At 40.7% G+C, this 22,797-nt stretch overlaps 3 protein-coding genes and 1 long non-coding RNA gene across 6 annotated transcripts; 1 reads left to right on the top strand and 3 right to left on the bottom strand.

Moving 5' to 3' along the window:
• Window positions 1-328: 328 nt before the first annotated feature.
• Window positions 329-2,212, bottom strand: LOC9304272 (UDP-glycosyltransferase 84A3). The gene has a single exon (XM_021018773.1). The coding sequence runs from the start codon at window positions 1,964-1,966 to the stop codon at window positions 527-529; it is 1,440 nt and encodes a 479-aa protein (XP_020874432.1). The 5' UTR covers window positions 1,967-2,212; the 3' UTR covers window positions 329-526.
• A 1,051-nt stretch (window positions 2,213-3,263) lies between these two features.
• LOC9306306 (UDP-glycosyltransferase 84A4) lies at window positions 3,264-5,039 on the bottom strand. Its single transcript, XM_002868153.2, has one exon. It carries the CDS (start codon window positions 4,809-4,811, stop codon window positions 3,384-3,386), a length of 1,428 nt encoding a protein of 475 aa, XP_002868199.1. The 5' UTR covers window positions 4,812-5,039; the 3' UTR covers window positions 3,264-3,383.
• A 13,633-nt stretch (window positions 5,040-18,672) lies between these two features.
• On the bottom strand, window positions 18,673-19,939 carry LOC110226781. Its single transcript, XR_002330698.1, has 2 exons — window positions 19,680-19,939; window positions 18,673-18,906 (listed from the first exon to the last, which is right to left on the bottom strand). It is a non-coding gene; the product is annotated as an uncharacterized LOC110226781 (long non-coding RNA).
• A 697-nt stretch (window positions 19,940-20,636) lies between these two features.
• LOC9306305 (psbP domain-containing protein 1, chloroplastic) lies at window positions 20,637-22,731 on the top strand. Of its 3 annotated transcripts, none has more exons than XM_021016409.1 (4): window positions 20,637-20,894; window positions 21,129-21,233; window positions 21,404-21,832; window positions 22,382-22,717. In XM_021016409.1, exons 1-4 carry the CDS (start codon window positions 20,748-20,750, stop codon window positions 22,595-22,597), a joined length of 897 nt encoding a protein of 298 aa, XP_020872068.1. In that variant the 5' UTR covers window positions 20,637-20,747; the 3' UTR covers window positions 22,598-22,717. The 3 variants fall into 3 exon arrangements, with proteins under 3 accessions (XP_020872068.1, XP_020872070.1, XP_020872069.1); XM_021016411.1 differs by having other exon boundaries at window positions 20,796-20,894; window positions 21,143-21,233; window positions 21,414-21,832; window positions 22,382-22,731; XM_021016410.1 differs by having other exon boundaries at window positions 20,802-20,894; window positions 21,143-21,233.
• Window positions 22,732-22,797: the final 66 nt, after the last annotated feature.

Raw genomic sequence — 22,797 nt, 5'->3', positions numbered from 1 at the left:
GATTAGTGATTATTAGCCTCTTCATTGGATCATTGGATGAGGCTAATATTATTATTTCTTTTATTTAGGTTGTGATTAATACTACATTTGATATGTCCGTTTAAATTTGGATTTTAGGAAATTGTTGGTGAAAATGTCTCAACCAAACTTTTTTATCCAACGAGAGATGATACCTGAGGTAATTAGTAAGCTAGTTACATGCGTTATTGAATCTTCGAATATTGTATGTTTAATTTGAAGAGCTAGCTATTTGGTAACCAAACGATGATCACAGCCCATTCATTAAAAGGTGATAAGAAGACAATACGTAATTATCGATTTCGGCTTATGTGAGAAGTAATGAAATAGAATTGAAATTAATGATACATAATAGATATCACTACAGTCATGAGATGCGATTGATGCGATTGATGCGGTTTATTCACAAAGAAAAAAGACAGATCGATAATAGCTAAAGAAAAAGTTGTGGTGGTTAAGGTTTTTGAGGTAAAACAAACATTCGGATATTTACGAGACATCATTATCACTAGTGTTCTCCGTTGTCTTCTCTCGTCACATGTTTCGTAACCAACTTGTTTACAAACTCTTTAAAGTTCCTATCAGATGATCCACCGTCCGCCACCGCGGCCTCCGCTTCCGCCTTCCACCTCCGAGCGTTTTCTCTTAGCTCCACCGCCTTTTCCCCAACCGTGGCTTCAAGCAGCTTCTCTACCACTACCTCCCTCGAAATAATCTTCTTTTCAGCTTCTCCGCGGCCTAGTCTCACTCCTGTCTTGAAAACATCAACCAAGTAAACCGCATCCGTCACTTGATCTCCCCATTGCGGAAAACAAACAACGGGGACACCAGACGTTAAAGCCTCCATTGTCGAGTTCCATCCGCAGTGACTTAAAAAACAAGCAATTGCAGGATGAACCAAGACTCTCTCTTGGGGACACCATTCCACGATTTTACCCTTTTCTTCGATCTCGCGAGGCAAAACATGTGGTTCTACAAGTGACCCCTCCATGGGTGGCCGAACAACCCACAAGAACGACAAGCCAGAGCTCAAAACGCCATGAGCGATCTCCTCCATCTGCTCTTGCTTCACGTTGGCTATAGTCCCAAAGGAGATGTAAACGACTGAGGATGGTTCTCTTGAGTCAAGCCACTCCATGCAGTCACTCGCTGGCTCAGAGATATCTCCCTTAACGTCAGAGCTCATGGTTTGAGCCATCTTGAAGAGCGGACCGACAGGACTGATGATGGCTTGAGAACAAAGGTGTGACATGTGGTCGATGATGTCTTTTTCTAGTTCGCGAAAAGTGTCGATGAAAAGATAAAAAGGCTTGTTGTTTTCGAATCGCTTGAACTGATCTAAAATGACTTCTCCAAAAGCTGTAAAGGGAGACGAAGGGTGAAGAAAGCTTGGGATCTCGTCATGCTTTAACAATGGCAAGCAGGGGATTTCAACGTTAATGTCCGGCTCGGCTTCGGTCGGAAACTTAACTAACCGGTGGTGGTAATAGTAATAAGCCGTGAGACAGGCGCAAGACTGGACCCATAGAACAGCCGAAGGGATGTGAAGCTCCTCGGCTACATCACATACCCATGGGACAAAAGCATTGTTTATAAGACACGTCACCGGTTCCTTGTTATATCTCTTAACGAGATTTTTGATCTCTTGTTTTCCTACAGCTTCAAGGTGTGGTCGGAAGGTATTGAAGTCGAATCTTTTTTCATCGTCGTCGGCTAAACCGTCAGAGAAGAACTCGAACCGGAGGAAACCTAGACCAACAGGTTTGAGCACACCGTCTTGAATCTTGTTGGCTTGACGCATCTTCTTGCCCCATGGCTGCTCTGTGGTGACAAAGGTGACGAGTAAGCCTTTAGAGGCTATGAGCTTTCCAAGACGAAGAAGAGGGTTTACGTGACCTTGGCCTGGGAAAGATACGAGCATCACATGAGTATGACGAGACGGTTCCATGGTTTCTAGTTTCTTTAAGTAAACTAGAAACTGGTTTTATTTTCTTTACACTATCAAAGTTATGTGAACACCTAAAAGAAAATAAGAAAAGAAAGTAGCAAAACGAGTGGCAAAATCATACACTTCTCTTCTTCTTTGTCTCTTACCTCTTAGTCGAATCTTGGACGATCTCTCTATTATGAGTCCATACATATCCCTTTCCACTGGTTTCCATCAGTTATAAAGGGAAAATTTATCTTTTTATGTATTTTTGTTTACAAACTTTTATATAATAGGATTTGAATCTTACTAAGTCTCTAAAAAGAGAAAGACTTGGATTATCACCAACGAAGGCATTCGAGTGAATTTGTATACAATTGAGACATCCTAATTACACCTGGGCATTCGGATTTCGGATCGGATTTGGTTCGGATTTTTCGGATTCGGATAATTCGGGTAGGAGAGTTTATTATCCGTTCGGGTTTTGTAACTATCCGGTTCGGTTTCGGTTTTGATAGATGTCAGATTCGGATCGGTTTTTGGAAAAAAAAACTAAAACATTGTTTAATTTTAATAAAATTTGGTTATTAACATCTAGTTTTAATAAAAAAAACTAAAACATTGTTTAATTTTAATAATATAGTTTTATCTAGATTATTTTGGTTATTTTTGTTATGTAGTATTATATTATAACTAAATATAACTAATATATTTGGATATATAATTTTATTTTGAATTTTCGGATATCCTTTCAGTTTTCGGTTCCGATAATTTTTGATAGGAGGATTCACTGTAACTATTCAGTTATGTGATGCTCGTATTTTTGGAAGATATTGATGTCTCAAAAATAGTCAAAGCCAAATAATGGCAACCACATGGTATATTAAATACTCTTTAATTGATATCAGTCAATCCATTGTCATTGTTTTGTCTTTTCACATTATTAAAGTCTCAACTAAGACTAATCAAATGCACCACAGAGTATATTAACAAGTTCTTTACCATGATCTATAATCAACTTCTAAAATGGTAACAAAGCAGTCTTCGACCTAACTAAATTTTCCGAAACATTCACACATTGGACAACAAGAGACATAAACTATTTAAGGTTAGCACCTGAACTAAGTAGAGAGTCAAGAATAAAATTGTCTTTTAGTTTTTTCTAATAATCACGAATTTGATCTCATCTCCTAACGTAAACGTTGCTATCACTTTATGCGGAGATGGTGATGATTACTGGACCATTTTCAACTAAATTGTCTCTACACCTTTAGATCAAATGCCCCCTTAACTATATTTGTATCCGTGCCATCATCAAAGATTCAACTTACCATTGTTTATTGATGCATAAAATTTAGTACATGGTAAATAATTTAAAATCATAATCCGGTAAAAGTGTAAATTAATAACCAGCATCGATATGATTGATATTTACGACTTACGAGACAACATTAATGTTTGGCATTGTCTTAACATCAACCAACTTGTCAACAAACTCTTGAAAGTTCCTCTCAGATGATCCACCATACGCTACGGCAGTCTCCGCCTCCTCCTTCCACCTCCGAGCGTTTTCTCTCAGCTCCGCCGCCTTCTCTCCAATGGTGGACTCAAGCAGTCGCTCAGCAACCTCCTCCCTCGGAACAATCCTCTTCTCAGCCTCTCCGCGGCTAAGTCTCATTCCTGTCTTGAAAACATCAATCATGTACACCGCATTTGTCACCTGATCTCCCCACTGCGGGAAACAAATCACGGGAACTCCTGAAGTTAATGCCTCCATGGTTGAGTTCCATCCGCAGTGACTTAAGAAGCAAGCAACCGCAGGATGGGCCAACACTTTCTCTTGTGGACACCATTCTACGATCTTTCCTTTCTCTTCAAGCTCTAGAGGCAAGACTTGTGGTTCTTGGTCAAACCCTTGTAAGGGAGGCCGAACAACCCATAAGCAGGACAACCCGGAGTTGAGAATGCCATGAGCAATCTCATCGATCTGCTCTTGCTTCAAGTAAACCATAGTCCCAAAAGAGACGTAAACAACAGAGGATGGTTCTCTCGAGTCAAGCCACTCTATGCAGTCACTCGCTGGCTCGGAGATATCTCCCTTAATATCAGAGCTTATGGTTTTAGCCATCGTAAAAAGCGGACCGATAGGGTTAAGGATGACATGAGGGCAGAGCTGGGACATATGGTCAATGGTATCTTTTTCCAGCTCTTGAAAAGTGTCGATGAGAACAAAGAAAGGCTTGTGAAGTCGCTTGATCTGTTCTAATATGATGCCTCCCACAGAGGAAAACGGAGAGGAAGGGTGAAGAAAGCTAGGGATCTCGTCATGCTTCATCACTAATGGCTTGAAAGGGAAGTCAACTGTGATCTCCGGCTCAGTTTCTGTCGGAAACTTAACTAACTGGTGGTGGTAATAGTAATAAGCGGCGAGGCAAGCACAAGACTGGACCCAAAGAACAGCTGATGGGATTTGAAGCTCCTCGGCTACGTCACACACCCATGGGACAAAAGCGTTGTTTATGAGACACTTCACTGGTTGCTGCTCATATTTCTTGACAAGATTCTTGATCTCTCGTTTTCCGGAAACTTCAAGTGATTTTAGGAACAAATCAACGGCGTCTTTGTAGACAAATCCATCTTCGAAGAATTCGAACCGGAGGAAACCTAAACCGACCGGTTTGAGCACACCGTCTTGAATCTTATTTGCTTGACGCATCTTCTTGCCTAATGGCTCCTCTGTGGTGACAAAGGTGACGATTAAACCTTTAGAGGCTATGAGTTTTCCGAGACGAAGAAGAGGGTTTACGTGACCTTGGCCTGGGAATGATACGAGCATCACATGAGTTAACGACGATTCCATCTCCATCTCCAACCTTTTTTTTTTTTTTATATAAAACTAATTAGAAATTGTTTTGTTTTCTTTACAGTATTTCTAACTTCTGAGTAATAATACCTCTATTTATGGGAGGATGGGTAGAGCAGAGGCCTGCCAAGTGACAATGGCTCATTATTTTGTGATATATCTTTTTTATATACATGTTTCCTAAGTTTATAATGTCGGTGTTAATATCATGAGTATTTCACTCACTAGTTCATGTTAACATATAAATATATAATGCTTATGTTAATAGTTAGATAAGCTTATGTTAGAATATGTTTAAATGTGTTTATAAAAAAACTATAGTGTATACTTTGTAATTAATGAGAAAATCTGATTACAAAATTTATTTTCCTTAAACTGTTCGTTTTATAAGCTCAAGTTTACTAATGGAAAAGAGTGTTAGTTATTGTCTTAAAGACAAAACAAAAATGAAAAACCATAGTATTAAAATTTAAAAGTAAGGTAATGCAAAAAAATTCAAAAATAAAATTTTAAAGTACAACAAACTACTCTTTTTTTTCTTTTTTTTTGGTGGGAACAGGGAGGAAAACCTCCAAGACTTTATTAATAATATGAAATTAAATTAAAGCCGAACTCGTCGTGGGCACGCAGTTCCAGATCCATCATCTCTCATAATCGATATTAGAATATTGTTCCACATCGGTTGGATTTGTGATTTTTGGGCAGTATATATGTGTTGTGGCAATCCTCCTCCCTTGAGCTAGTTTTTGGGTGTTGAGTTAGGTCCATTACTATTATGGTATCAGAGCCTGTTGGTGTCGGATCCCGCACCAAAAGTACGAGACCAACCAAAGATTGCCACGTAATCAAGATAATGGCCCATAAAGGATGAAGCCCATTGGACCCGTGGGCCGAAGGGACGGTCGAAGTGGTTGTCACCATCTCGAGAATCCGAAGTGACTGCACTGAGACACGAGTTCGGTGTAGAAGACACGGATAAGTCGGTTCGAGGACACTTGGGCCAAAAGAGGCGAGACCCATGAAGATCAGAGTCAACTCAAATTCAAACGTTGAGTATTAAAGCCAAAGAATCAAAACGGACACATTTAAGAAGAAATAATTGTACTTAATTGCTCATTTTAATGTCGTTTATCTATGTATAAATATAGAGGCCAATGGCCATGTAAAGGGGATCTTCTTCTCAAGGGAGAAATACAATAGCAATTTTCGTATCAATTTATAAGTTTTTACATATTCATTTTTGTCCCTCAAGGATAATCTTTCCCACTTAACAAAATACTTGAGTGTGTGAATCCGACATCCACATTTTGGCGCCGTCTGTGGGGAGAATTAGGTTCTTGAGTGGTCAGATTTTTTATCACACTTCCGAGATAAAACAACAATGTCCGGAGGAGACGCTGCTGAGATATCATTGGCCGAAACCCTCAAAGCTATGCAGCAAACCATGGCGGACATATCACAAAAGTTCTCGGACGTGGAAAAGGCCGTCGATACATTGCAAACATCCCAGGTATCTCTTAGTCAAAACGTCAATACTATACAAACTCGTGTTCGCTCTTTAAGTGCAGGAAACCCGGTGGGAATCCGAAGAGGGATATTCAACTCGCCAAGTTCCGCTGCACGAAATGAAACCAGCGGACAAACAACTCCCGGTGCTACTAATAATGTAGCTCAGACGTCGGAAGAAGAGACGCAGCTCGGGGATGAAGAACAACTTGCAGCTCAGTACGAGCAGGAGAACCTCGACCAGTTCGAGACTATGAGGAAGGTTAGCCAGGAATTAAAAGAAATGAAATCAAAATTTCATCAGGCTACAAGTTCGGAGCCAGACATCAATCGAGTCATTGAAGAAGCTAGGCGAACCCCTTTTATCCCGCGAATTGCAAGTTTGAGAATCAAAGATTCCCGGAAGCTCAAGTTGGACCCTTACAGCGGATTGGAGGATCCAAAAAGCTATCTCGCAGCTTTTCTGATCGCTGCTGGAAGAGTCGAATTGGATGAAGCTGATGAGGATGCAGGTTACTGCAAGCTTTTTTCGGAGAATCTGTGTGGCCAAGCTCTAATGTGGTTCACCCAATTAGAGCCGGGTTCGATCAGCAATTTCGACGAACTATCAGCCGTATTCTTGAAGCAATACTCCATTCTTATGGATAAAAGTGTTTCGGATGCTGATCTTTGGAACTTATCGCAAGGATCTAGTGAGTCACTTCGAGTTTTCATCACCAAATTCAAAGGAGTGCTGTCAAAACTCCCAAGAATCTCGCAGCAATCAGCTTTATCTGCCCTACGAAAAGGATTGCGACATGATTCAAGGTTTAAAGAAGACTTAATACTTCATAAACCAGACACAATTCAGGATGCACTCTTTCGCGCGAACAATTGGATGGAGGTAGAGGACGAAAAAGAAAGTTTTGCCAAAAGAAATAAGCAAGAAAAGCCAGCAATCACCGTCCCTGCCAGGAAGTTCGAGCCTAGGGAGAGCAAAGGACCAAAGAGGTTTGGGTCGCAACCCTTCAACAATACCGTCGGGAAGCAATTCCAAGGGAAATGAAGATCAAACACTTGGGTCCGTGATGAAAGTCTATATTGCGACATTCATAAAGTAACCGGACATTTAACCAAGGATTGCAGCGTTCTTAAAAAGCACCTCGCAGAGCTTTGGGCTAGTGGCGATCTTTCTAAATTCGATATAAAAGATTTTGTGAAGGAATACCACGAAGCAAAGGAAAACTCCAAAGATCAAGATTCCAAAAGACCAAGGTTATCCAACGAGGAAGAACCAAGGAGTTCGAAGGGTAAGATCAATGTGATTCTAGGAGGTTCCAGATTTTGCGGAGATTCAATAAGTTCCATCAAAAAGCATAGGCGAAATGTCTTACTCAAAGCAAGCTTGAGCGAAGAAATTGATTTTCAAGGTGCCCCAATATCATTTAACGAAGAAGAAACGCGGCATCTCGAAAGACCGCATGATGATGCTCTAGTCATCACTCTTGATGTCGCTAACTTCGAAGTATCAAGGATCCTTATAGATACAGGCAGTTCGGTCGACTTGATCTTTTTAAGTACTCTAGAAAAAATGGGAATCAGCCGAGGAGACATAGTAGGACCCCCATCTCCGTTAGTTGCGTTCACAAGCGAGTCAGCCATGTCTCTCGGAACAATCAAGCTACCTGTCCTTGCCAAGATGGTATCGAAGATCGTGGACTTCGTTGTCTTCGATAAGCCCGCAGCTTACAACATCATCCTCGGGACTCCCTGGATTTATCGGATGAAAGCAGTCCCCTCTACATACCATCAATGTATCAAATTTCCAACATCAAATGGGGTGGAAACAATTCGAGGAGATCAAGAAGCTTCACGGACGTGTTACTTAGCTAGCCACCGTTTGAAGATCCAATAGCAATTAACAAAGCCCGCAAAAGAAGGACTAAGGCAAAAATTTCCTAGTGGGCAGGAAAAAGAGGATGTGGTAGTAGAAGTGGTATTAGAAGAAGACAAACCAGATCGGAAAATTCGAATTGGAGCAACTTTGACTGGCTAAATAAAAGAAGCTTTGATCGAACTCTTAAGGAAAAACAAAGCATCATTTGCATGGTCAGCAGCGGACATGCCTGGCATAAATCCGAGTATAATTTGTCATGAACTAAACGTGGATCCAAGCTTCAAACCGGTGAAACAAAAAAGAAGAAAGCTTGGAGTAGAGCGGGCAAAAATAGTAAATGATGAAGTGGATAAACTTTTGAAAATAAGGTCCATACGAGAAATGCAATATCCGGAATGGGTAGCAAACACTGTCGTTGTCAAGAAAAAGAATGGGAAAGATAGGGTTTGCATTGATTTTACAGACCTGAATAAAGCATGTCCCAAAGATAGTTTCCCGCTGCCGCATATAGATCGACTTGTGGAGTCCACCGCTGGAAATGAGCTGTTAACGTTCATGGACGCCTTCTCGGGTTATAATCAGATAATGATGAACCCCGATGATCAAGAAAAGACGTCATTTATCACAGATAGAGGTATCTACTGTTACAAGGTAATGCCTTTTGGTTTGAAAAATGCAGGAGCAACTTACCAACGATTGGTGAACAAAATGTTTCACAATCACCTCGGGAAGACTATAGAAGTCTACATAGATGATATGTTGGTTAAATCATTGAAGAAAGAAGATCATGTTAAACATTTGGAGGAATGTTTTGATATTCTCAATAAATATCAAATGAAGCTGAACCCGGCGAAGTGCACATTTGGAGTCCCATCCGGAGAATTTCTTGGCTATATCGTGACAGAAAGAGGGATTGAAGCCAATCCAAATCAAATTAACGCCTTTCTAAACATGCCATCTCCAAGAAACTTCAAAGAAGTACAACGGTTGACTGGGCGGATTGCGGCTTTGAATCGTTTTATCTCGAGGTCAACAGATAAATCGTTGCCTTTCTACCAAATTCTAAAAGGGAACAAAGGATTCCTTTGGGATGAGAAGTGTGAAGAAGCTTTTGGGCAGCTTAAGGCATACTTAACCACTCCGCCTATACTGTCCAAACCGGAAGTGGATGAAAAACTTTACTTGTACGTATCAGTTTCAAACCACGCGGTTAGTGGAGTCTTGGTTCGGGAAGACCGTGGGGAGCAGAAACCAATTTACTACGTGAGCAAGTCAATGACGGATCCGGAAACCAGATACACAATGATGGAAAAACTCGCACTCGCGGTGGTAACTTCGGCTCGGAAGCTGCGTCCATATTTTCAATCCCATCCGGTTGAAGTATTAACTAACCAACCACTCCGAACAATACTTCATAGTCCAAGTCAGTCCGGACGTTTGGCGAAATGGGCGGTGGAATTAAGCGAGTACGACATAGAGTTCAAAAGCCGGATCAGTATGAAGGCTCAGGTCTTAGCAGACTTCCTGACCGAACTACCAATACCTGGAACGATAGAGCAACCGGAGAACCAAACTTGGAAATTACACGTAGACGGGTCTTCAACAAAACAAGGATCCGGAGTGGGAATCAGGTTGGAATCTCCAACATCAGAAATTCTAGAACAATCATTCCGATTGTTATTCAATGCCTCCAACAACGAGGCAGAGTACGAAGCCCTTATTGCCGGACTTCGACTAGCACAAGGAGTTGGAGCTAAGGAAATATTGGCTTATTGCGATTCGCAATTAGTAGTTAACCAATTTAATGGAGACTATGAGGCCAAAGATTCAAGAATGGAAGCGTACCTCGAAGTGGTAAAGGATTTATCTAGGAATTTCTCGAAATTTGAATTAATCCGTATACCTCGGGGAGAGAATACAACTGCAGATGCACTTGCCGCATTGGCGTCAACATCAGATCCTGAGTTAAAGAGAGTTATTCCAGTAGAATGCATCTCAGAGCGAAGCATTCAAGACAGCAAGGAAACCCTCGTCGTTACAAGGTCTCGAGCAGCGGCACGCGACCGTGGCGAACCAGAGATCGAACCGCCACCCAACAAAGGAAGAAAGTCAAAGGGATCAAATACATCTAACAAGGAACCCGTTGTCTTAGCTGAAGAAATGATTCCAGAAACGATGTTAGAAACCGAGCCATTACTCGAGGAGAATATTCTTGAACCAAACGAACATCCCGAACCAGAGCCACGGGTATTTCACAAAGTTGACCAAATTCCGGCTAAAGACTGGGGGGCTGACTGGAGGGAGCCAATAAAGCACTACATCACGACAGGCGAGCTCCCAAAGAATAAATGGCAGGCCAGGAAAATGAAAGTCGTTAGCGCGAAATTTTGTCTATCAAAAAATGCGTTATATAGACGAGGTGTTAGTGACCCTTACCTATTATGCATTTTTGGGCCCGATGTCGAAATCGTCATGAGCGAAGTGCATGAAGGATTATGTGGAAGTCATTCATCAGGAAGAGCTATGGCTTTTAAAGTTAAAAGAATGGGGTACTTTTGGCCCACTATGATCACAGATTGTGTTAAGTTCGCCCAAAGATGCAAGCGATGTAAACTCCATGCACCGTTGATCCACCAACCGTCGGAATTATTCTCCTCCATTTCCGCCCCATACCCGTTTATGAGGTGGTCAATGGACATCATTGGACCATTGCACAAATCAACTCGAGGTGTACAGTACCTTTTAGTCCTTACGGACTACTTTTCGAAATGGATTGAAGCTGAGGCGTATGTTGGTATCAAGGATTCGGCGGTGAAGACCTTTATTTGGAAAAACATTATATGTCGACATGGAGTTCCATACGAGATAGTCACTGATAATGGACCACAATTCATTTCACACGAGTTTGATGCCTTTTGTGCGGACTGGGGAATCAAAGTTAGTTATTCTACTCCACGATATCCGCAAGGAAACGGTCAAGCCGAAGCCGCGAACAAGACAATATTAAGCAATCTCAAGAAACGCTTAAGTCATCTAAAGGGAGGATGGTATGAAGAACTCCAACCCGTCCTGTGGGCTTATCGTACAACCCCTAGGCGACCTACAGGAGAAACTCCATTCTCTTTGGTTTATGGCATGGAAGCGGTAGTACCAGCTGAACTCAATGTGCCCGGACTTCGTCGAACAGAAGCACCGTTAAATGAGGAAGAAAATTCAGCAATGCTTAAAGATTCTCTAGACACCATAAATGAAAGGCGTGATCAAGCTCTAATTCGGATCCAGAATTACCAACAGGCAGCAGCCCGGTATTACAATTCAAAGGTTAAAAGTAGGCCGTTCTTCGTGGGAGATTACGTATTAAGACGCGTCTTTGACAACAAAAAAGAAGAAGGTGCTGGAAAACTTGGTATTAATTGGGAGGGACCTTACATTATTACCGAGGTGGTTCGAAATGGCGTTTATAGGTTAAAAGACCTAGAAGACAATCCAGTCAAGCGACCTTGGAATGTGATCAACTTAAAGAAGTTTTATGTTTAAAAGATACATGCATTGTTTATGTACATGAACTACGATTCGGCTTGATCCCGAAATGGGTATGTAGGCAGCTCGAAAACGAGTTCAGCTATTAATAAAATTTTTGTTTTATTTCTTTATTAAAGGAAGAAGGTTCGGCTATGCGAACATACAAGGGATTGGAAATAAAGCGTTTATTCAAAAAAAAAAAAAATGACGAAGTGTCCCACATCGTACACTTCGAACTACGAAAACCTTGTTGACGAGCAGAACACTTCAACTCCCTGACCAGCAAGATCGAGGATTGGCATCATGCAGTCCGGAATTCGAGCAAAGTCTGAAATTCCAAGTTCAATCCACTTTCCGGGGTGAGATTCAAGTCATATCCCTAACAAGCTGCGGATTCTATCCAAGGAATGGAATGATTCGCGAAGAGATTTATGCCCTCGAATGGATCCTGCATTAAAAGACGCATCTCCAAGAATATTTGGAAAGAAAGGAAAGAAGCAAATATTTCCATAAAATTAAAAGGGGCCGAAGCCCATTACGAGTTTTAAAAAAGAGAAGAAGTGAAGAAATTAAAGAACATTTATGGGAGAGGCTCAGGAACAGGCTCCTTCATCGCCGGTTTAGTCTTCGAAGTGGACGCCTTGTTTTTGGCATCCACTTCGGAACGATCCCGAATGCGTTTCCGGCAGTTGCTGGCCTCCTCCTCCAAGTCCTCTTCCTCTTCACTATCGGATGGAACGGCGAAGACTGGGGCGTTCACGGGACCCGGGATTCCTCTAGCACGGAGATACATCCGAAGCATCTTCGGGATCTCAGCAACGGAATCGAAGTTCCGCCACTCCCATTGAAAGGGATCACTCTCCAAAGCCCGTATCTTCCTCTCCACCCGAGCAATGCGAGCCTCGAGTGTTTGCCTTTTGAGGCCCAGCCGCTGCCTCTCTTCACATAAGCGACAGTGCTTGTCGGCGACCTAGCATAAAGATGAGTGAATAAAATGAAGCAAAAAGTTTTTGAGTCAAAAACTTTAAATATTTACCTTGTCGATGAAGTCGCAAGCCTCTTTCTTCTCCTTTGAAGGGAAGTGAAAGACGGCGTGAGGAAAGAGAACGCCGGCCGGTTCAAATCCGTCGCCGGACAAGAAAAGTGGGCTGCCGGGATCGATGGGGGCTACTCCTTCGTTTTCCATTCTTAAAGTATTTCTCAAGTAAGATTCTAAAGTCATGCTTAAATAAAGCTTAGAAGTATGTAAGCCTTTATTTATAATGATTTAGGGTTTGTCTTGGAACCATAAACCCAATAATGGTAGTGTGTCCGAGTGGTTTAAACCATTTTTGGAAATCGAGAAAAAAAGCACTTTTTGCATTAAAGACGAGCCGTTTTCCTTACTTATAAGAAGGGAAAGCGCAACCGTCGCATTAACTACAAAAGTTTCTATGGCCCAAGCCCAACAAATTTATCGAGTTGACTAAACCCGAAGTGGGGAACTCGCTTTAAGCCGAGATCAGTTCTCGCATTCTAAAGAGAAAGGTCTGATCAGCCTAAAAATCTCGAAAGCATTGCCACAAGGCCACAAAAGGTTAAAAGCGGACTTTGCAAACCCGCATATAATTTTAACCAAACCCCCTTGGGTCACAACCTAGAAAGGTTTAAAAGCCTCCTCAGGCAAATATCTTGTTCAAAAGAAACAATAAAGCCTCCTTAGGCCAAAAATAAATTAAGTCTTAAAGATAAAGGGACAATCCCCAATTTAAAGTGGACACAGCCACTACGGAGTGATCTCCACCTTGGACTCCGGTTCAGCAACCAAAGTTTCATTCACCTCCTTGACTGGTGCTTGATCGGATGAAGCTCCCTGACCACCCTCCGCGGTACAACTAACCTCCGGAGTGACCTCCGGTACCACAGGAGCTACGAGCGGGACAATGCCTTCCGTCTCACTTGAACCTGGAAATAATAACTCCAGTCAATCAAAGGAACAAGGTAAGAAAAGGTAAGCCTCAGGAGCCAAGCGTTACCTGCCCAGTCTAAACCCGATTCACTTATAGGAGGTGATTCAGTAAAGAATTCCTCGAAGTCAAGCGGGTTGAAGGTCGAGGTGGGAAGAGCTGCCAAGTGACTCCGTTTTTCAGAAAGGTTAGTCGACAGCTCGGTCCTTTCTTGCTCCTCGGAGAAATCTGCTTCATGGATTTGGTCCAGCAGAATCAGGTTGCTTTCGTGCTCCTTGATGTCTGACTCCAAGTCCGACCTAGCTTTCTCGGTTTGCATGAAGCGAATGGCCCCTTGGATCAATTCCATCCCGCGTCCCTTAACTTCCTTTCTGGCCTTCGATGCCGACCTTGCCAACTCAGAATCACGCAACTTGGCTAGCGCCTTGTACTTCGCGTCAAGCTCGATAAGTTGGTTGTTCAGGGTATCGGCGGTTGATTCGGATTCATGAAGTCTACCCTGAACACCAGAAAGTTCGTCCTGGAGTTTGTAATTCCGATCGTAGTAGTCTTGCAGCTCCCCCTTTACCTGCGCCAGCTCGGATGTTAACCTGTCGACCTTATCCTCCAGATCATGCTTGGAGCCAGCAGAAGAATTGAGTTCAGCCTCAAGAGCTGAGAATTTCTTCTTCCACATATCTATCTCTTTCTCCCGTCCAATGACCAACCCTTCGTAATGTTCGATCATGTCGTTAAGTTCGCTATGAGCCTGGTATCATACATGAACCCGGGATGGCGAGTCAGTTCGCAGAATGGCAATACAATAAAAACAAAAAAAAGGGAAGAAAACGGAACTAACCCGAGATGAATGATAAGCGTGAAGCAAATAGCATTCACGAATTGCAGGGCGCCATTTGTTGAAATCTGGCAAGATCGAACCCGAACGGGTCTTGAAGCATCGGAAGACGCTTCCTTCTGTCTCCATAGCTGCGAAGAAGGAAGAATTGTAAACATTGGAATTTTAATAAAAACAAAAAGTTTAAGCATGTGTAAATCACCAAACCTGAAAGCGATTTGACTTGAGGGACAAGAGCAGGCTTCAGCCTCGAGGAAGCATCTCGAGATTCAAAATCTCCACTTTTAGGGGATGCACTCCGAACAGTCTTTTCGCTGACAGGCTGGGAAGAAGAAGACATGTCAACAGGTCGGGGAGGACCCATTGGTTCAGTAGAAGGGGAGGATCGAGGTGAACGGTCTGTCCGGGCCCTTGATTTCTCCCTTCGCGGAGACGAGTCATCACGGGACGACTTGTCCCTCTTCTTACGAACCAAATTCTTAAGTGGTTCGTTGCTGAAATCGTCTCGGGGAGGACGAGGAGAATCACGACGGGGAGACCGCTCCCTCCGAGGAGAACGCTCGTCGCGGCGCTCGCGACGAGGCGTTAACCTATAAGAAGCAACGGATCTGGCTCCCTCGGAGCTGTTGTCATCAACCAGCAGGGTCCTGCTGTAATCTTTTTTGTCAATGGCGGTCGCAAGGAACGCCTTGTTTTCATCACAAGCCTCTGCTATCGGCTTGGAGAGCTTCTTACGCTGGGCAGCGAGGGCCCGAGCTGACATTCCCTGAGTTGAGGGAGGAGGCGGAAGACGATGAAGTAGATTGGGAGGACTCATCCTGAGTTTCCGGTTGGCCTCGACAAATCGGTCGAGGGTAAAAGAATTCCAAAGGGTTTCCCCTTCAAGGATTGTTTTGAAGAACTTGACAAATTCTTCAGTCGGGAGAGTTGAAGCGATGAAAGCTGCGAAATGAAACAACGAATTCGGTCAGTAAAAAATAATGATAAACAATAAAGGAATATACGACCTAGTCTCTACCAGGTTTCGTAGACCACTTCGATGGGAGTACATCGGAAAGATTCCCAATCGAAGCAGGAGTTTTCTTAATCAGAAACCAGGGATGGTGCCAGTATTCATCCTTGTTCGGGAGGTGCGAGATGACGTTCCTATTGGCATTTGGATACGCCGAGAAGTACCCAGTTTTCTTTGATGAACTCCTTACGCTTAGGAGTTCATTCAGCTCAGGAACTCCAATAACGTAGCCAGCCTCCGCCGCAACGGTTATAATCCCGAGGATGGTTCGGAGGAGATTTGGGGTTAATTGGGGCAAAGCGATCTCAAGAGCCGCCAAGAATCGAACTAGGGCTTCGGGAAGGGGGAAGGTCAATCCGCAGCCCTTGAAGAAAATTTCGTAAACACAAAAGTAGCCGGCACGGTGGTTCTCAGGAGATTCCGTAGGGTCGGCTATTTGCGCCTCCGCTATAATTCCAGGAGAAATTTGACAAAGCCCCTTCAATCGCTCAAGGGATTGAAGAGTACAGGTGGATTTGTAATGAGGACCGGCGATGTCGTTAGGACGAGTGCATTCGTCATTACTAGAACGCCTCTCGTCGTAAGACGGAGATTCAGGTCTTTCAGAATCAGAAGTCATCGAATAAAAATGAAAAATTTAAGATCCGGCGGAGAGAGGTTTTTCGTGAAGAAGAAAAGAGAGAGTTTTTGATTAAAGTACAAAAGTAAAAGAAGTTACCTCAAGCTAATGATGAAACCGCCTCGGAAGTTGTGTGGGAAGTGGGAAGGTTTTTCCCGTTTTAATAGTAATTAATCAATATACGGTCATAATGATGACAGATGTCACTCGGTTAAAAATGGATAGTGCCGAAATTAAAGGAGTGATGAGATTTTCGGCGGGAAATCAGAAAGATTCTCGAGCGCAATCTTTGGCCACTTGAGCATTTAAAGTCCTCCGAATTGGAATAGCACTTCGAAGAACTTGGGGGGCTAATTGTTGGTGTCGGATCCCGCACCAGAAGTACGAGACCAACCAAAGATTGCCACGTAATCAAGATAATGGCCCATAAAGGATGAAGCCCATTGGACCCGTGGGCCGAAGGGGCGGTCGAAGTGGTTGTCACCATCTCGAGAATCCGAAGTGACTGCACTAAGACACGAGTTCGGTGTAGAAGACACGGATAAGTCGGTTCGAGGACACTTGGGCCAAAAGAGGCGAGGCCCATGAAGATCAGAGTCAACTCAAATTCAAACGTTGAGTATTAAAGCCAAAGAATCAAAACGGACACATTTAAGAAGAAATAATTGTACTTAATTGCTCATTTTAATGTCGTTTATCTATGTATAAATATAGAGGCCAATGGCCATGTAAAGGGGATCTTCCTCTCAAGGGAGAAATACAATAGCAATTTTCGTATCAATTTATAAGTTTTTACATATTCATTTTTGTCCCTCAAGGATAATCTTTCCCACTTAACAAAATACTTGAGTGTGTGAATCCGACATCCACAGAGCCTAGACCCAATTCTGATTGTGGACCACCCGTGGATGTCCAGTCCCACAAACTTCACGTTTCGGATGTCTAGTCCTGAGCGTGAGGAGGGTGTATTAGAATATTGTCCCACATCGGTTGGATTTGTGATTCTTGGGCAGTATATATGTGTTGTGGCAATCCTCCTCCCTTGAGCTAGCTTTTGGGTGTGAGTTAGGCCCACACTAATAATCGAGAACAAAGTAATCGAGGGAGAGGCAAAAACATGTAAACCTAAAGATAAAAAGAACGCATAGTTCGAGAACCCGTCTGCGAGATGGTTGACCTCTTTATACGTGAGAAATTCGATATCCAATAGCACATATGCACCACGAACGACAGCGGATGAGATGCAAAAATCAATGTATGAAGAAAATCTACCACAATCTCCGAGTCTACTTCAAGGTCCACCTGCGCAAATCTCTGATCCCACGCCATGTATAATCCATAATAAACTCTCCACATTTCCGCTAACGTTGCCGAACATCGCCCTATATTCAACACAAACCCTCCACACCAACCACCATCCTCATTCCTCAAGACTCCATCCGCTGTGGTTGGTCCCGGGTTACCATGTGAAGATCCATCAGTGTTGAGTTTAACCCATCGCAAATAAGACAAACTACTCTACACATAATGAAAAAAAAAAAACACTAAAATTTGATTATAAATACATTATCTTTTGTGATTAACAATTCAGTATAACTCTAAACGAAGAATACTTAATTACTTAAAGTTTACAATTTTCCATCATTAACTACTAAAAATGTATAAAACACTTTAAAATCTAACATTTTAAAATAAATTTTTTCTGAAATTTAGATTAATTGGAAACAAAAGTAATATTTTATAACTTATTACAACGCGTGCTGTTTGTACTACGATGATCAACGTAGTACAATGGATGACTCAATTTCTAACAAGTTAAAGCATTAGGAAACTTAAAATATGGTGTAGAAACACTAAACATTGGTTAATCGATAAATCAAGCCATTAAGTGTGTTAAATAAAGACAAAACAAAATAATGGATATAATTTTTAAAAATGTGGCGTAAGTGAAAACCAAAACAAAAACTAAAAGAGAAAAAAAGATTATAATAAATAAAAGTATACGTGAGCAGATCACCTACTTGGTTTATTTTTCAACGATTACCTGCTCTGATTATAATGGTATTAGAAATATTAAACCACGAAATTGTCGGTCTTCATAATCACCTAAAATAGGATCTCTCTTATAATATTAAGAAATAATGTTAACGGTTGACCAAAAAACAAAAATTAACGAGTTTGGACCAAAACATGTGATTCTATTACTGATATGATTGTGGAGCATATCACTTATTATTTTTGTCGTTAACTCTCTTATAACGCAAAAATCAACTTTCCAACAAACTTCACATTATGCATATTGAGATGAAATTATTATTCGCAATTCTAAACTCCATCAGAAATCGAATCCGATCTAAATTAATATGATGTGAGATCCAATCCAATTTGCTCCAAAAATGTATTGAGATTCAGATTTGGTTTCAAATAAAAAAGTTTAGAATATTTAGATATTCGGATTTAGATCTTTATCAACTAAATGTAGATTTAAAATAATGTAAAATTCTAAAATGATTCTACTAGAATGATATTTTCCTCTAATAATATCTTCACCTCCCTTTTTAAATGGGGAGATAAGTGTTTCATATCTGAATTTTGTAGCTAAGTTTTTATGTTTATAAATCGGATCGACTTAATCGTAGGACATAAAAAAAAACACTCCATGAGGCTTGCTTTTGGGCCGCAATGAGAATACTAACCCATATTGTCCATATTTGATTCTGCATCATCTTGGTCGAGAAAATGTGATTTGCAGAGCAGGTTTGTAATGTGAACGTCCGTTCTCCTGCACAAAGGCATGAATTGTCTTATCAGCTTCCGTTGATCAAATACATCTGCCTGCTAAAGATCTAAGAATTGGTTCGTAGCCTTGGTTTCGAAAGACACCAACATGCATGTCCAACCGTATTTCTCTTTTTGGAAAGCAAAAACTTTTGTCTGTTTACCTTAGAGTACGCAGACACAGTTAGTAGCTAAATAACTTAAATAAGCAGACAAAACTTTTGGTAGAAAGGGAAGTTCTGCCAAGAGTTTATCCATGTGTCGAAGATAAGTAACCTAAATTAGTAATAGTAATTTTTTTATTTTTCTTTTCTTGTCGTCTAAAATTATGATATTAAAAACAGAATTCCACGGTGACAACTGACAAAAACCCAAAATAGAAAATTTACAGCCCTAAAGACATAAACTAATTAACAAAGCCAAACATACTTGTGATTTGCATTTCTTGGACGAGCGATGCAAACAAGGAAATCATACAATTAAGCAAGCATAATAATCTCCAATATATGAAAAATATATTGTTATAATAATTATACTATCTATTTTTACATAAATGCAATATATATTAGTTGGAAAAAAAAAATCATTTTGCAACAAAAGTGTTATATATAACATCTAATTCGGCCATGAACAGCCGAGCAAAGCGGCAAGACTCGCCGACGACAAAACTGAACATCGTAGCTATGAAAGCCAAACGATATCGGATAAAAGCCAACTAAACGCTCTAATAGAATCGATGGATGTTGAAAGAAAGCCCGAAAGACGAGATCTAACTACCGGAAAGAGCTTCGGACGGCAACATAAGCGATCTTTCTCTCTCTGAAAAGTTTATGAGAGAGAAGAGAGAGAAAATCGCTCTTTCTTCCTGGTTTTTAGTGATATATATATTATAAATAAATTAAATACTATATACATTATGTTGAGCTAAGACCATCTCTAGGAAATTTTTAAGAGGTTCTTAGCATTAATTCTTACAAAATTATGAATAATTGTCTTAAATCCTAAGAACCAGCTCTTATATAAGAGCCAAAAGAGCATTAAAAAAAAAACAATTCTTAACATTTCTCTATCTTCTTCTTTTTGAAATGTCTCTAGAATCCATGATAATCCGAAAAATTCGATTCGAACCCGAACCCGAAAATTTAGATATACCCTATTGGGTCCTAAAACTCATATACCCGAACCTGAAAATATCCGAATGTTTTATTCAAAAACCCAAAATTTTATCAGAAATTTGATTTTTTTTAACCGAAAACCCGAATATTTACCCAAAAATCGGGTATTTGCATGAAAACCCGGGTGTTTACCCGAAAACCCGAACATTTATATAGCGGGTATTTAGCGGTTCTAAAAATTTATATCCGAAACGATCCCAATGAAAGGATCCGGACTGAAACCGAACAGATTATTTTATTTACCATGTTGGATCCTAAACTGCTCTACCCGAAAGACCCGTAACTGATTTTTTTAGTTTATAAATTCTAATAATTATTAAGTTTTCTAAAATTAAAAATGTTTATATTTTTCATTTTAAAATTAAACTATTTTTAAGAATCCTAACTTAAAATTCTATCATAACTTAAAATTCAATCATTGGAAAATGCCAAAAATTAAAACTTGTATCTAAATTCTTAAGTATATACTATTTTTTAAAATTAATAATAAAAATATTGCTAAGAACCCTTGCTAATGTACTACTATTGTGGATGCCCCAATCGTATATCAATATCTATCCAAAGTTGGATTTCTTGGTTGACGTTACCCAACCAAAACTCTCAATTTCACAGTGGATTACTCTTACATTCCCAAAGTTTCAATTTTTCTGAGCTTCAAAAATCCACTTTAATGGCTTCATCTGCATTTGCTTTTCCTTCTTACATAATAACCATAGGAGCTTCAACAGATTCTTGCAAACCAACTTCTCTGGCTTCTTCTCGATCTTTGGTTACAGATCTTTCATCGCCATGTCCGAGACCCAACAACAATTTCCATGTAAGATTACTACTTCTCTCTTCTCTGCTTCATCGTTGAAACATGATTTTAGGAACTGTGAGATTTTGTAGCTGCCCATTTGGTAGAATGTAGAATTGAATAATGGGTTTACTTCATTTTTGACACAAGTCAAACAAATCCGAACCTTTTTCTATGTTACTTTATTGAAATTGAAGATGAATTAGATTTATAATGTTTGCCTCTTCGGTTCTAATTTCCGGAGAAAAATGACAGCTTTTGTTCTCCAGACCCATCTCTTCCGGTCCCAAGCACCAATCTTCCAAGTCCGCTAAACCGGATTCTCCAGTTCCCAGAAACTCGTTAACCGATGCCAAACAGGTAAAATTCATCACTTTGATTGAAAGTCACTCTTTTGGTTTAGTATATTATTGTGTCTCCTTGATTTCATGAGTTTAGTTAGTGTTCCATTTTAGTTACAATTGTGTACACTGTGCCAATGAACAATTGTGGTGTTTGATCATGTTTTATATTGACACCGTTTCTTTAAGGTTTGTGCAGTTGGGAGGAGGAGGAGCATGATGATGGGCTTGCTCATGTCTGGTTTAATGGTTTCTGAAGCCAATCTTCCAACAGCATTTGCTTCGATTTCAGTGTTTAGAGAATACATAGATACATTTGATGGATACTCTTTTAAGTACCCTCAAAATTGGATCCAAGTTCGAGGAGCTGGCGCTGATATATTCTTTAGAGACCCTGTTGTCCTCGACGAGAATCTCTCAGTCGAGTTTTCTTCGCCTTCTTCCTCAAAATACACGTCACTTGAAGACTTGGGTTCCCCTGAAGAAGTAGGAAAGAGGGTACTTAGACAGTACTTGACTGAGTTTATGTCCACTAGACTCGGGGTTAAGCGCGAGGCCAACATTCTAAGTACTTCCTCCAGAGTTGCAGATGATGGTAAACTCTATTACCAAGTCGAGGTAAGCCAAAGTCAATGACCAAACCGCATCCTAATTCTGTGAAATCAACTGTCTCATGTTTCGGTTAATTTGAAACTGTGTAGTGATGTGTTGTTCAGTTGAATTCAAATCCTAAATTATGAACAACAACATGATAGGACGTCTTAGATCACTTGATAGTTGAGCTTGATTATGGGGAGAATGTTCTTGTGCATATTGCTGTAACAAAGTGTGAAGCTTTAGGTGAATATAGACAGAGCCAAACCATTTCATTTTTCTTATTGATTTTGAGATGCAGAATTAATAGTTTTCTTCAGCTGTCATAGTGTTGCAACATGTCTTGATAAATCATAAAAGTAGTTTTCTTGATCAAACATGTCTTGGTGTTGCAACATGTCTTGATCAATCACAGTTTTTTAGAGTTGCATAAGAAACATTAGTTTTCTTCAGCAATCATAGTGTTTCAGGGTCGGTTCATTTGAAGTTGCAACTTGCATTTATATTTGGCGATAATGTATGATGAATCATCGCATAGCTCATAAGTAACATTGGTTTTGATTGAATGAACAGGTAAACATAAAGTCTTACGCGAACAACAACGAGCTAGCTGTGATGCCGCAAGATAGAGTGCCTCGTTTGGAATGGAACCGGCGCTACCTTGCAGTCCTAGGAGTTGAGAACAACAGACTCTATTCAATTAGACTCCAAACACCTGAGAAAGTTTTCCTGGAAGAAGAAAAAGATCTAAGAAGAGTCATGGATTCGTTTAGGGTCGAGAAGATTTAGAATAGCTCACATTCTCCATGTGAATTTCTTCTTATTCCAAACCAAAAAATCTTGTTGCTGACTACATTGATTACCAAACAAAACGATTTTGATTCAGTTTATTGAGATGTCATTATGACATATTGTTGACTTGAGGAATATTGTCCACCGGTTAACCAAAATTGAGAAATTATCGATGAACCGGTTAACCAAAATTGAAA

This window comes from Arabidopsis lyrata, assembly GCF_000004255.2.
Source record: "Arabidopsis lyrata subsp. lyrata unplaced genomic scaffold ARALYscaffold_7, whole genome shotgun sequence".
NCBI classification, from domain to species: Eukaryota; Viridiplantae; Streptophyta; class Magnoliopsida; order Brassicales; family Brassicaceae; genus Arabidopsis; species Arabidopsis lyrata.
The sequence above is the reverse complement of the archived record's forward strand: the minus strand, read 5'-3'. Positions and strand labels throughout refer to the sequence as shown.

Coding starts and splice junctions, on each gene's coding strand:
- LOC9304272 (XM_021018773.1), bottom strand. CDS start 1,966: ATGGAACCGTCTCGTCATACTCATGTGATGCTCGTATCTTTCCCAGGC.
- LOC9306306 (XM_002868153.2), bottom strand. CDS start 4,811: ATGGAGATGGAATCGTCGTTAACTCATGTGATGCTCGTATCATTCCCA.
- LOC9306305 (XM_021016409.1), top strand. CDS start 20,748: ATGGCTTCATCTGCATTTGCTTTTCCTTCTTACATAATAACCATAGGA. Junction 20,895..21,128: donor GACCCAACAACAATTTCCAT/GTAAGATTACTA, acceptor GAAAAATGACAG/CTTTTGTTCTCCAGACCCAT. Junction 21,234..21,403: donor CGTTAACCGATGCCAAACAG/GTAAAATTCATC, acceptor CGTTTCTTTAAG/GTTTGTGCAGTTGGGAGGAG.